Raw genomic sequence first — 14,119 nt, 5'->3', positions numbered from 1 at the left:
ATGTTAATGGGATACAGTCGCTGGTATCAAGCATGAACAATATGTGCCTCCATATATTGTACCACCCTGGCACCCACAACCCTATTCCCTGCTTGGCTGCATACATGGCACACTAATTCCTGCTAGTCACTGAATTCACAGATGTAAAGTGAGATGTTAGTGAGACCGGCTCCAGTTGACCAGAATGCATTGCAGTCTGCTCTTCTATAAAATACAGATCACACAGTTGCATTTTCTGGCCACTTAATCTGCCACAGACTTTAGTTCAATTTAGCCCATGCACATTTGAGAAAGCTGAATTTATGGCATTAAGGGTAGAAATATTGTGGGTTATGTTTAAAAACTGTGTTAAATGTACAAGTTTGTGGTTGGATTGCTCACACCAAAGTCCTCATTAAAGTGCTTATTCAATGGCAACTGCACTTGCATATATTGTATAACAGGGCTGATTGGTTCTTCACACCTTTTTTATTATGTTATATTTACTCACAAAACAAGGCCTTTTATAATAAGGTATACTTTGCTGGGTGTCACCCCCCTTCTGAGTTTTTGACGACTGAAAGAGGCTTACATAATTTCAATTTTGCCCATGATTTATTGATTTCTCTATCTTGAGGAAATGTTCAGGGTACAGCCACAGGCAACATGTCTGGGGCTGCATATATGTTTATTCTATAGAGGCTGCCTCCAACTCACTTCATTTTCTGATAGGAGGGACTGTTCTCGCTTGACTGAACACGACATTTTGGATGTGTGATGGGTCCGGGTGACAAAGCTCATGATCCGGTCAGTCCGGTGTGTCGGCTGTCTTTCACCGGGTTGCTGCAGCACGTTGGATGGATGAGAAATTGCGTGGCTGTGATTGGCCAGGCACTCGGCTCCCAGCAGGTGAATAGGCTCCCATACTAGTCATTACTGTTGCTCCGCTTCACAAGCCCATGAACACCACTGGGCAAAGTGTCCGCCTCTCCTCGGACTTGGAATTCATATAACATTATCCAAAGCGGCGGATCGCACCATGGATGCTACTATTATTCAGATAATATTCGGGGAGCTAGGGGACCTTAATTGTAGTTTAGTAGATGCTCTCCAAGACACTTTTTTGGGGAACGCTTCATTGTCCTTGCTGAGCACTGATGGTAAGATGGAATTTCTTCCCGTTTTCTTGTCAATTATTCAGAGGTCTTGGATACCGGAAAGTATTTAAGCTTCCGCGTTTTTTATTCTACTTTATTTCCCCCCTAAGGTTTTTTTTGCAATGCCACAACCGATGAGATTGGAACATGCTGGCCGCGGAGCAGCACCGGGAGGATTGTGGAGAGACCCTGCCCTGAGTACATCAACGGGGTGAAGTACAACACAACCAGTAAGACATTAATCCGTGATGGCAACAGTTATTTATATGGATACCATTTTTTTTTTTTTGCACGTACATGATATTGCATTAAAAATCCTCCCATATGTGCTGGATCAAATCAAAAAATGCAATGTCTGCTCCTATAAGCAAACACACTCAGCAAACAAACTCTGTGTGTTATGCACTGTATGATGTTGGATGTGAAATTTGGTCGAGAGCAGTGGTGAGTGACAGTGAATCTCAATAATGATCATTACACCTTGAGTCACTGCAACAGCTGCATCACATGAGCATGTGTGCTGTTTGCTTAGGAAAAATATATCTAAAAGCCCTTGAAAATCATTCAAATGTGACGTGATTACATTTATAATTCTCTAATTTGATCGTTTCATCAGATTGTGTACCATGCCAAACTTGCTCTTGTGATCATTCTATAGCAGTTTGCAGTTGAGTTTGAGAACATTTATATTTTCAAAATACTGTGAAAAATGAATTTTCAGTATTTATCAATAAACTGACACAGAAGAGAGAATTAAATTAAATTAAACCTTTGCGGGCTGTTATGGAAGACAGATCGAGTTGACCAGAATGCATTGCAATCTGCTCATATAGGATTGTCGGCTATTGGCAGCTTCATTTTCTGGCCACTTAATCTTCCACAGAGTACACAAGGTCCTTGGTGGACACATATGTTTTTCTGAACATGAACATTTTAGAAGCTTAATTTATGGCATTAAAACGTACCCATGACCACACCTGTCACCATCGAGCCATCAGCCTATTTGTTGTGATCGTGACCAGATGGAAATCCAATGGTGTGTTCAAATGAATTTGTAGTTTCTGGTTTGAAGTCAGCACGCAGCTGATGTCAGCTTCACCTCCACATTAAGTCTTGACACCAAGTTGCAGCCAAAGTCACTGGAACTATATACAAAGATAATTTTGAATTTTAAACAATAAGCTTAAGAGAGGTTTTATTATCAGCTGGCTTGAAAGACTGAGCAATTCTAAACCCAGTCTGTTTCAGCCAACAGTTTCACCAAGTGCTGAGAACATATCACAACTCTCCATGTCACCAGCAGTGTCACGTTATGTAACTTGTGTATTAATCATGAGAGTGATGAACCTAATTGACACATTCAGAGAATTAAATTGCAGCTTTAATTTCAGTAAATAACATCCAAAAATATCAAAGCAAAAAGGGTGCAGGTGACAGTTTGAGAGTGCATGTCCGAGGCTATAGTTCTCATTTAACAAGCTTGTTATCACTTTAATAAGCTCATGTGCCCGTTGCTATAAACTACTTATCCCCACCACACACACACACACACACACACACACACACACACACACACACACACACACACACACACACACACACACACACACACACACACACACACACACACACACACACACACACACACACACACACACACACACACACACACACAACACACACACACACACACACACACACACACACACACACACACACACACACACACACACACACACACACACACACACACACACACACACACACACACACACACACACACACACACACACACACACACACACACACACACACACACACACACACACACACACACACGCACGCAAACCCTGTAGTATACCTAGTCACCTCTTACTGCATTGATTCCCCCTTTGCTCTGCTGCTGTTTCTACATATTGTTTGGCGTGTCTGGTGGTTAATTTCCCTTGGTGTGAAATGTGCAGCCATTTGCCATGACATCATATGCCAACACCTGCTCTGATGTATACCTTCATTAGTTGACCCCCCCCCGAGGATCGATGTGAATTAATATTTTTTACAGGCTGAGGATATATTGTGGCAAATTTGCAGTTGTTAAAAATGTTGGTCAAATGTATCTCACCATCAAACAATGGGCCTGTCAAATGCAACATAATGGCATTTTTGTTTGCTGGAGGTGATGACATAATTAGCTCCTGCTATTTGAAATGGATTTGATCAAAGAGTATGCGAATGAAAGAAAAAACAAGCTCTTTTATGGAAATTAAGTCACATTGTTGCACAGATTGCAGCTCTGAGGTGGAATGATGCAGGTGACAGATGTTTTTGTTCCTTTGTGTCAGGCCCACGAGTAAAGTAATTATTATTATTAAAAGTGTCAACTTACTTTTACCACATTTGGACTGTGAACTGAGAACACATTTTATTTTGCTTGTCCATTAGAGCTCTCAATGTCATTGCGTTTTCCATGGACCACTATGGAAGTGGTTTCAGACAGGGAGCAAAGTGATTTCACAGTTTGTCCACTTTGCAGACAATCAGACATAACTGAAAGTATTTTACAGCTTGTTTCACACACTGATAGCAGTGTTGGGACTTTCAGCTGTCCAACTGTAGCGGAAGATTATAGACTTTTGCTACATGTTTTTCTGTGTCAGAGCCACTGAGGCAGGCTTGATCGGTTTAGCTGTGTGGGATCGATTGTCTTATATTAAAAACACAGGAATCTCACAGGAATTTTAAGAAGCTGTTGAGAATTTAGTCCATGGAGCAGTTTAATGAACTTTTTATTGAGCGAGCGTTAGAGTCTCTTTCACTAGCAGGAACCACGCCACAACAGTGTGATGTTTGTAAGTTTATTGAAGTAACATGTGAATGATATGAGGGGGGTGAAGGGATGATCTGGGAGGACGAGCTGTGGTCCGTGCAGTGGGAGACTCAGAGTGGGGGTTCCGTCTCCGGCATGATCTGCGTGGGCTGATTACGGGCCCCCAGACAATACCTGGGATTAAAATGTTAGTATATGCATTATATAAATATGCACAGTTTAAATATAAATGTTGACGGGCAGAGGATGTTGGGATGAAGGGATGAGGGATGGAGGGATGGAGGGATGAAGGGATGAGGGATGTAGGGATGAGGGATGTAGGGATGAGGGATGTTGGGATGAAGGATGTTGGGATGAAGAGATGTAGGGATGAGGGATGTTGGGATGAAGGATGTTGGGATGAAGGATGTAGGGATGTTGGGATGAAGGGATGAGGGATGGAGGGATGAAGGGATGAGGGATGTTGGGATGAAGGGATGAGGGATGGAGGGATGAAGGGGATGAGGGATGTCGGGATGAGGGATGTAGGGATGAGGGATGTTGGGATGAAGGATGTTGGGATGAAGAGATGTAGGGATGAGGGATGTTGGGATGAAGGATGTTGGGATGAAGGGATGGAGGGATGAGGGATGTAGGGATGAGGGATGTTGGGATGTTGGGATGAGGGAAGTTGGGATGAAGGGATGAGGGCTGTAGGGATGAGGGATGAAGGGATGTAGGGATGAGGGATGTAGGGATGAGGGATGAAGGGATGGAGGGATGAGGGATGTTGGGATGAAGGGATGAGGGATGTTGGGATGAAGGATGAGGGATGTTGGGATGAAGGGATGAAGGGATGAGGGATGAGGGATGAAGGGATGAGGGATGGAGGGATGGAGGGATGGGGGGCTGTAGGGATGTTGAGGGAGGGAAGAAGGGATGGATGGATGTATTGCTCGGTGTGAGTCGGAAGGGGAACTGTATGGGTAGAAGGGAGAGGGAGGGTGGGTTGAAAGGATGGAGACAAGCAGTGGCCGGAAGTTTTGCCGGATATAAATAGGGGTGGCCGTGGTTCGAGGCGGAGTTTTAGGCGTGGCCATGCTCCTGAACCTATGTTAACAATTTAACCTCATATAGATTATGGCAGCGATGCATACAGGTCTTTATGAGAGTTTGATGGGATTGCAGTGTTTGAAACATTGTATGCCTTCCTTACTGCATGTGTTGTGCTAATGTGTCTTAGGCACTTACAGTAGTGGAAGGGAGGTTTAAAGAGGAGTCTGAGTTACTGGAATAGTTAAACATTTTTGGAAATAGATGTGTTCACCTAGTTCAAAACAGATGGCCATACATCCTGCAAACAGCTGTATGGAATAACCACACATCATTTAATTCCATATTTCAGATCAAAGTGGACCTTTAAACATTATTCTCCACTATTGTTAGGCACAGTTTGCGCTGTTCTGGGCTGTATTGTATTCTGCGTTAATGGAGCTTAAAGGTTGGAGAAACTTACGACTGTAAGGGCGACCAGTTTGTTAATCACATTGAACTGAAAGATATGAAAAAGAAAATCTTTGAATCGTATTGCATACAATTATTTCAAGTTACAATGTGTTATTTATTATCAATTTAGATAATCATCTTTTCATTTAATTCCCTTATATCTCAATATGTAAGTTTTATATGTTCATTTAAACATGATATGAATTAATAGATAGACTTTCAAGTTCATATTTAACCATCTCCTGAGCAAAAAGGAGCATATTTGATTAAAGTCCCCAGCTAAAATTGTCCATGTTATATTTCAAGGACATCCAGTCTGCTATATTCACTGTATTAGTGTGAATGTATAAGTGGGATAGTATTAGCGTTTACAAAACTCTTTCATGCAAAATTCATACTTAAGTCACAGTATGCTGCATGGTTTTACAACAAAGTGACATGGGCGCTGAGACAATGGAAGCCAGTGTTTTGATTCTGCTGTGTCACATTAGCAGCACCATTTTCATCCACTGACACATTCAAGTTAAAAAATCTCGAAATAGGTCAGACCAAAAATAGAAGTGTGGCCTGAAATCACATGGGCAGGTGTTAATAGAGGGTTGCAATTAAACACAGAGTCTAAAATCAGAAACATCATCTGATGTAAAGCAATAGCACACTGTTTTGCGGGCAAAGAAAGCCTGAGTGGCGTGTGTGGACAGAGTCTAATTTTGGCCACATAGAGTATCTGACCAAAGGGACTAACAATAGACTATTTTCCATTTCTTGGAGTGTCTCACAACTAAACATTTAATGGGCCTGCATATTTGAAAGGCATGACCCAGGGTGTACTATGTTATATTCTAAGAAAAGCCCCTACTGTATGCGTTGTACTCCCAGTTGTTGAACACTGGAGAATATAAATGCTATCTTGTGTGTAACCTTGTAGGTTTTCCGTAGCACATGAAAATGAATGACTGAGGTAGTCTAATGTCAGCAAAATGTTCCAATTCTCTTACAAAAGCCGTACATTTCACAGACTTAACAGGCCCCTTGAGGTAAGGGGCTGTAAATCCGTTTCCACTTCTTCAAGCATATATAAATATTAATATCAGTGCAGAGTGGCTTAAGAGGTTTATGCATTTTTAAACCTGTTTTTGGCGCATTTATTCAGTTCTCTGGTTTACATGAAATGCACATCACCACAGTCTAGGTTGAGTTGTTTGAGTTAAGGTAATTCGCTGTCTTTGCTTTGTCACTTCTATGTGATGTGTTTTCCGTCAAGCCTCAGGCAAGACAAGATGTTCACAGCAGCAAAGATGAACAATATCAACAGCAACGTGTCAGTTTTTCTAATGCAAGCCATATCTTGGTGACCCATGTGCTTTTTCTGTTCAGATTATTCAGTGAATCACGCTTCTCCCTGTGTTTCTCCAGTCATTGTCACAGAGGAGACATCCTGTCAGCACACAGTGTACCTTTCTAGTCAACAGCTTTACTGTAAGTCAGAATCGCTGTTTCTACAATAGAACTTTATTGATTCTCTTATCAGGATTAATAAAGTCCAGGACATATCAGCGCCGTGGCGGGTATCAGGTTCAGAGTGAGGAGCAGAGCTGCTGCAGCGTGGTTTGTCTCGGATGCAGCTCGATGCTTTTCTTTTAAAATAGAGGTGAGTCAGTGCAACATTACCTCATCTTTCATAATACTGAAATTGAGCAGTGACTACACAAAGACCGGCGTCATGAACAAACAAGAAAATTGCAGCTTTTTCAAATTTCTCCGTGATGATTTGTGCATTTTTGTTGATTTCTGTCATTATGAGTGAGATCAAAAAACCTAGATTGTATTTTCCAAATAAGTTGTACAAGTTGCAGTTATTTAGATTCTCCATTTCAAAGATTAATCTCCTCACAAAATGTGAGTCGCTGACATTTGAGAACAAGCTTTTTTGGTTCTTTGGAGGACAGAGAAACATTTTCCTTTGTGCACTTTATCATGCAGAGAGCACCTCTGGCTGCTACAATTTGTGCTACTTTTCCTCTCCCTGTGATTGCACCAGAATCATCTTAAAGTACCTCCCCTGCTGTGAATGTACACCTCTTTGAAACCTTTGATCCACTTCTCCATGGCTGGACTGTGTAAGAAGTTAGTCAGTCAGCAAATTCAGGTCATCATGTGTGGAGCAAACAATTGACCAGCCATACCCACAGAGTTTCTATAGGGGCCCAATCAGCAACAAGCACCACACACAGACATTTCATTTTATATATACCATATTTGATGATATAAATGTAGCCTTGGGAGGTCTGTATGTGGTATTTATGTATCCACAGGAAGGATACAACAGAGCATGATTTAGATGATAATGGTTCTTATTGCAGTGACCTGCTATAAAAGGCTTGGATAAAGTGCTTACAAAATGTGACAACATTCGCTTTAGCTGTTTAATGCGGTGTATTATGGTCTCATTATCCATACACGCTATCCTCTATGTTTGGCTTGTTAGTTTCCCTCCGGGCCACTGACTTGTAGCACACTTTCTGATAATTATTTCTCACCAACTGACTTTAATGCAGCTGTGAGTTTTAACAGGAAACACATGGAAAAGTGTTTCAATCTATGACGTACAATTATAGTTATTCCTAATGTGTCATGAGGGCATAAAGAGAAATAGGAAAGCTTAAAAGACCCAGCTGTGTGTAGAGTTTCACCCAAAAGCTTTTCCTCAGGCTCTGTCGGCCTGTCTGATTCAGTAATCATCACTCATAAGAGAGATTAAGTGCAATTGGTGATATGTTTAACCAAACTTCTACCTTTCAACCATCTTTCCATTAATCATTCAACAGAAGATTAATAAGCATTAATTTGGAAATTCGAGGATTGATTGATAGAAATGTTGATATTGCAGCTGTGGCTTGATGCTGGTTTGTTAACTATTTTCATTCTAACTCAACCAAGATGATGTCTACTGATGAGCATTACAGCTGTACACAAAATGTACATAGGTGTGTTTTTTGTGTTTTCTTTATCTGTTTTGAAATTGAGATATAAATAGACATTGGTTTTGTTATAAGGATATAAAAGATATTGTCTATTTTTTGTTTCTGTAACACTAAACTTGGGAATTACCTTAATTCAACAATAAACCGCCATAAGTAATTATTCTGAATAAAAGACCTTGAACTGTGCATCAGGCCCCTGACATGTTATCCAGCTGTATGCTTAAACTTAATTTTATGAAATTAACCCCACAACCTTTGAAATTATCAGGAAAACCGAAGAAGATCTTCAGAAGAATAATAACAGTTTTCTGCTGTACTCAACGGGGAAAAATAGTTTTCTTTTCAGTCAATTATCTTATTCTTGAAACTAATGACACGATTACACATCTGAGTAATGATGGGTCAATTCTAAAAGAGCAATTCCAGATGGCCATACAATCCATTAATGGTTTACCAGACGAGTATTCACCAATAGTAGCAAATAAAAGAACCTGCATCATGTATTTTCATCATGCTCCTTCTTTATTGTTTATGAATTTCTATGAACCATTTCAAGAGTACCGAGAGTGCCAATCAGAGTTTCCTTCCTTCCCTCTTAGGGAAATTATTCAGGCCCATCTCTATAATTGACATGTTAAAAGACATATACTATTTTTCCATCAGAGATGAAACAGAAATGTCAAAGTGTTCAGCAACCTCCATTAGTCTGTTGAAACCAAAATGTAAAAATGTTATTGTAAAGATGCATAATCTCCACCTGGTTGCAGTGAATTGCCTCGGGGACACAACCAGGTCTCCAAGTCACAGAAAAAGCTGGTTAGTTCCCACTCCTTTATAAAATATAAATCAACACGATAGTCTGTGACAAACCACCAGGCCAAAATAAGTAATCAAGAAGCTGATTTGAATTGACAGGGGCTCACAGGGGTTTATTTGTCGAACACATTTGTAACCCCTTTGTCAATAAGTACACAATTCAATAATCATATTTTCCATCCTGCTGAATGAAAGGCTGCCAGAGAGATTGCAGCTTGGTGGAGAAATGTACGAATCAAGTGAAAAACACCAGTCTTTTCAACAACACTGTGAGACTCAGGTTAACGCTTTTACAAACATGCATACACGCTGACGGAGACAGTTTTAACATCCTCATTTTTTGGTGGTACTGAAGAGTTTGCCGTATTTTAGGAATAGTTGTTAGGCATAAAACTAAAAGACTAAAAAAAAAACTACTTAAACAGAGAGAAAATGCACAATCATATCAAATATTACTACCATAAAATCTGTATTATCCTTTCTAGATCTAGAACAAATTATTTATGCTATTGTTTCATTCTGTCCTGGTTCCTGTTCTCCGCTATCTGCTGTGACGGAGCTCCAGGTGATACAAAGTGTCTCACTGCTAAACTGCTAACTGAAATACAATTATTTTTGAGATCCCTCAGTTTTCCTCACAGCGTCTTCTTGCTGTCCAGAAATTAAAACTAAGCTTGGTTACCTTTTGCTGTCAGCTTCCACTCAAATCGTTTTCCCTTAGCCATGCAAACACGCAAAGTCACTGGACATCTTAATCAAGCTGTAAACACTATGTTTCATAAGCATTTTGTTTTGTAACCATTGCTTCATGCAGTTGTAATGCCTTTATTGTTATTCTCTGTAACGTTTAAATGTATTTCAGTTTAATTAGGATTTATTCATCAATGTTTTTCAGTGCAGCACATACATGTGCTAATGGCACATCACAAGTAATTAAATATGCGTCTTAGCCATTATAAACATCACTCCTGCAAAACAATCAAGAGGTAATGGCATGCAGAGTGCTTTTTAAATAGTCTTTTACCACTGGCACTGACGCATGAAATCTAATCAAATCAGATCAAATCAAGTTTTATTTATATAGCACATTTATAAACGATTTTTGGTCGAGCCAAAGTGCTGTACATAAAATAAAAATAGCCTACAGTAGAGACACTTTACAGCAAATACAACAGCACAGATTGTTCAGAATATCAGTATGAGAAAAACGACACCCCTCTATCCTTAGACCCTCACATCGTACATCTACAGATTGTAATGGAGCCGTCAGTTATTAACATCTTCTATTCTAGGATGCTTTTTTTGTACTTGACTCCATTTGCAAATATTGTGGAAAGTAATTACCCTAATATGTTTCCAAGTACATCATTTTAAACAGAAGTTGGGGTATTAAGAGTTATCTCAAAGCTGTGTTTAGGGTAACAACATGAAGCCAGGCTTTTGCAGGTGTCTCATTGAGACAAAATCTGCTCTTTAGGACACTTGAAACAACAAGGGAGGATTGTTCTATGATAAGAATGTGTGTGATTGCGCTTTTTGGTTGCCAGCTGGTTTCACTTTGTGGCTGTTCTAGCAGTTTATCTTGTTCTGCTTGATGAGTTTATTCACAACTTAAGTGACAACAATTCCAGATAAAAAGCCTACAATTTATGTTTGAGGGTAATACATAAAAGCTGATTGTTCCCCCTGACATCTTGGCCTTTTAAAAACTGCAGATGGGAAACTGAAGAGCTGAAGTCAGGAACCATCCATCTCGGAGCTTGAAGCATTTTGTCAAGAGCTTTCTTTTTGTTTACAATTGGACCGCTTCCAATTTTGTGTAAATTAATTAGCCTTTATTTCTTCTTGTCATAAAGCTCTCCCTCTCTCCTTTCATTTTTTCTGACTTTATGTAATCTCAGTCACTATTGGAAATGATGGCTCATACATTTTATGAATAGTTATTTCCCACTGCTGTTGGAATGAATGACAAGAGAGAGACAAAAGCAACAGGGGGAAATTAAGCAAGGAAATTACATTTTCATCCAAAAAAATAAATATTTTCCAAGCCACTTAAATGTACCCAGTCTGTTTAATCATTCTATTTTTCTTTCAGCTTAAGACTTTGTATTATATTTGCTGCTAAGTGGCTAAGTTAGAGACAGACATCATGCTGTTTGTCACTTTAGAGGTGGTAGCAGCAGGTTGGTCTGGCAAGCAGCCAAAAACCTGGTGCAGCATTTGCAGAGACACATCTCAAACTGCCACCTCGAATCTCATCGCAGGAGGAAGAGCGTGCCACAGAGGCTCACAGTCACTCTGAGGAAAAAGTAAAACAACAGTGGGATTTCTTCTCTGGCAGGTTCCTTTCTCCCTTATCGGTTTGGCTCCTGTACAAATATTGACTTTCCTGTTATCCAACAAAAAATGTAAGCCCCGGCCACACGAGGACGATAACGGTCGTATCTGCTACAGTTCACTATCAGATAGACGGTTCGGCCACACGAGGCCGACATGGAAACGCAGAAAACGATAACGGGTCCCTAGGTGGATAGATCTGCAAACGAAACGCTCTGGGGGGGCAAAGGTTATCGCTAGAAAGGATCCGTCTTGTGTAAAACTCCCGTGAGAGTTTGCAAGTCACGTGGCTGAATGTTTACGTTTGGCAGGCAGCCTTTCAGTTACGATCGTTAACATCAGTGGGCCACAGCAAATGATGGTGAGAAGCTAAACTATCTATTAATTATGTCAATTACAGGGAGTGTGATTGTTGAAATAGCGTGTTAGCGGTCTTGCTGTTCAAAGAAGAATGACAACACTGCAGATCACCAACACTATGGTTTATTTTTTATTCACAGGCAAGTCAACGTTGTTTCAGTAAAAGTCCCAAGATATCTCCTGGTGCAATAAAATGTTCCCTTTCAGTGTTTTACTATTATGTCTGATGTTTCTCTATTAATATTGTTGCTGCATTAATGTGTTGCATGTTACTGCTGTAGATGTGTTTCCGAGCCACTCCGATTACAACGAGAGTTACAACGAGAACGTGACGTTATATTTACACAAGACGGATCCTTTCTAGCCATAACCGGGGGCAAACGGTAGTGATGACAGTTTGACACTGAAGCTTCGAACAGAGCTTCAACCCAGGTCTCCGTCTTCCTATTCAATATTTGTGCTTCGAAGCTTCAATTCACGTGACATGTGACGTCCGAACCAGCAATAATAATAATAATGGATTACATTTTTTAATTAGAGCGCTTTTACAGGTGCTCAAAGCGCTTTACAATTACATATTACACATATTAGACAGGTAAATATCAATACTGTGGACATTACCCACAGGAGCAAATGCGTGTAGAGTGTCTTGCCCAAGGACACAACGGCCTGACGCAGTGGCAGCCGAGGCGGGTTTCGAACTGTAGTTCACCAATGCCCCTTGATCTGATGATCAACGCTCTGCACACTGCGCCAAAACCACCCAAAAGCAACTGCTTCATTTCCTGAATGAATCAACTCACTGGTTCGCCGTCCAATCAGGTGATTCAATGCACTGCCTCGTCTCTATTCTGACAGGTGACAGGTTGAAACGGTTTCAAATTTGAGCGCTTCAACACTTTATAACCGCTCTAAACAATGCGCAATGTGTGGGTTGTTGTCGTAGTTTGCGTTGTTGTTGGTATTGCATTTTAATTGGATCATTATAGAGCAAGCCAGGAAGAAAGATAGGTCGTTCTGGCTCGTGAAACACTTCAAAATGTGGAGAAGTTGTGAACAAAAAGACAATAATTAGGCTACTATAAAAACACTAAAATAGTTTAAGGAATAGATAGCCCAGTGGATAGAGCCGGCGGCCAGGATGCGGCGATGTCCTCCGCGCACCTGGTTCAAAGCCCGGGATAGCCAGACTTGTAATCATTGCTTTTCAACTTTAATACTTTAATAACTGATAAAAGGCCCTCTCCGCCCAAAAACATTTCCAGCACTCTCTAGTCTCTTCTCAATAACCCAATACACACAATTATCAATCTTTAATTGCAAATAGAACATTATATTATTATGTCTTAGTGTGTGTGTGCATCGAATATTCAGTTCATTATTTCAAGGCAAAGATAGGCCTACACTGTTAAAAAAATTACAGGGGATTTTACAGTAAATTACTGGCAGCAAAGTTGACAACAAGTTACTGTATTTTTACTTTACAGTATAGCGATCCTGTATTTAGTTTACAGTAATAAAATCAGTGCTGTATTTTTATTTTACTGTATATTACTGTAATTTTGTAGGTTGCTGTAATCTCAAAAACAATATTTTACTGTGATTATACAATACTTGTATTGTGAAAAAAAAATACATTACTGTAGTTTATACAGTATAATTTTACAGTAGTGTATGCATTAAAACAGTATATTACTGCAGTTTTATCTTTACCCACTTTTACATTACATTACATTTAGCTGACGTTGTTATCTAAAGCGACTTACAATAAGTGCATTCGACCAAGAAGATAGAAACTTGAAGAAAACTTTTAGATCCTTGTCTCGTGCTACTGTACCTGAAACGATAAACAAAAACTGGGATACAATTTAAATAAAATATGTTTATTGATTTGATTTCAATGTTAAATTCAATATAAAAAAACAGATTACAATACAACAGTTCATAAAATATATATATACAACAGTTCATAACAGATTCAATTGGACAGTTCATAACAGATTCAATTGGATAGTTCATAACAGATTCCAATACAACAGACCAATTCAAATACAAAATAACAACAGTAAATCTTCTGCAATTATATGAAAGTAAAAGAAATAAAACTGATCCTGGAGGCGATATTTTAGTTAGAACAGTTAACATTAAACGAGGTGCTTTCGAAAAGAAGTCTC

At 39.7% G+C, this 14,119-nt stretch overlaps 1 protein-coding gene across 1 annotated transcript in view; it reads left to right on the top strand.

The window, feature by feature from the left end:
• The first annotated feature begins 846 nt into the window (after positions 1-846).
• Positions 847-14,119, top strand: part of LOC117558414 (corticotropin-releasing factor receptor 2) — a 62,713-nt gene continuing 49,440 nt past the window's right edge. Inside the window, exons 1-2 of the mRNA XM_034234607.1 lie at positions 847-1,139; positions 1,247-1,366. Coding sequence (XP_034090498.1) covers positions 1,019-1,139; positions 1,247-1,366 — 241 coding nt within the window. The 5' untranslated portion in view covers positions 847-1,018. The remainder of the gene's footprint in view (positions 1,140-1,246; positions 1,367-14,119) is intronic.

The sequence above is a fragment of the Gymnodraco acuticeps genome, unplaced genomic scaffold, assembly GCF_902827175.1.
Source record: "Gymnodraco acuticeps unplaced genomic scaffold, fGymAcu1.1, whole genome shotgun sequence".
Classification (NCBI taxonomy): domain Eukaryota; kingdom Metazoa; phylum Chordata; class Actinopteri; order Perciformes; family Bathydraconidae; genus Gymnodraco; species Gymnodraco acuticeps.
This window is presented reverse-complemented; position numbering and strand designations above follow the sequence as displayed.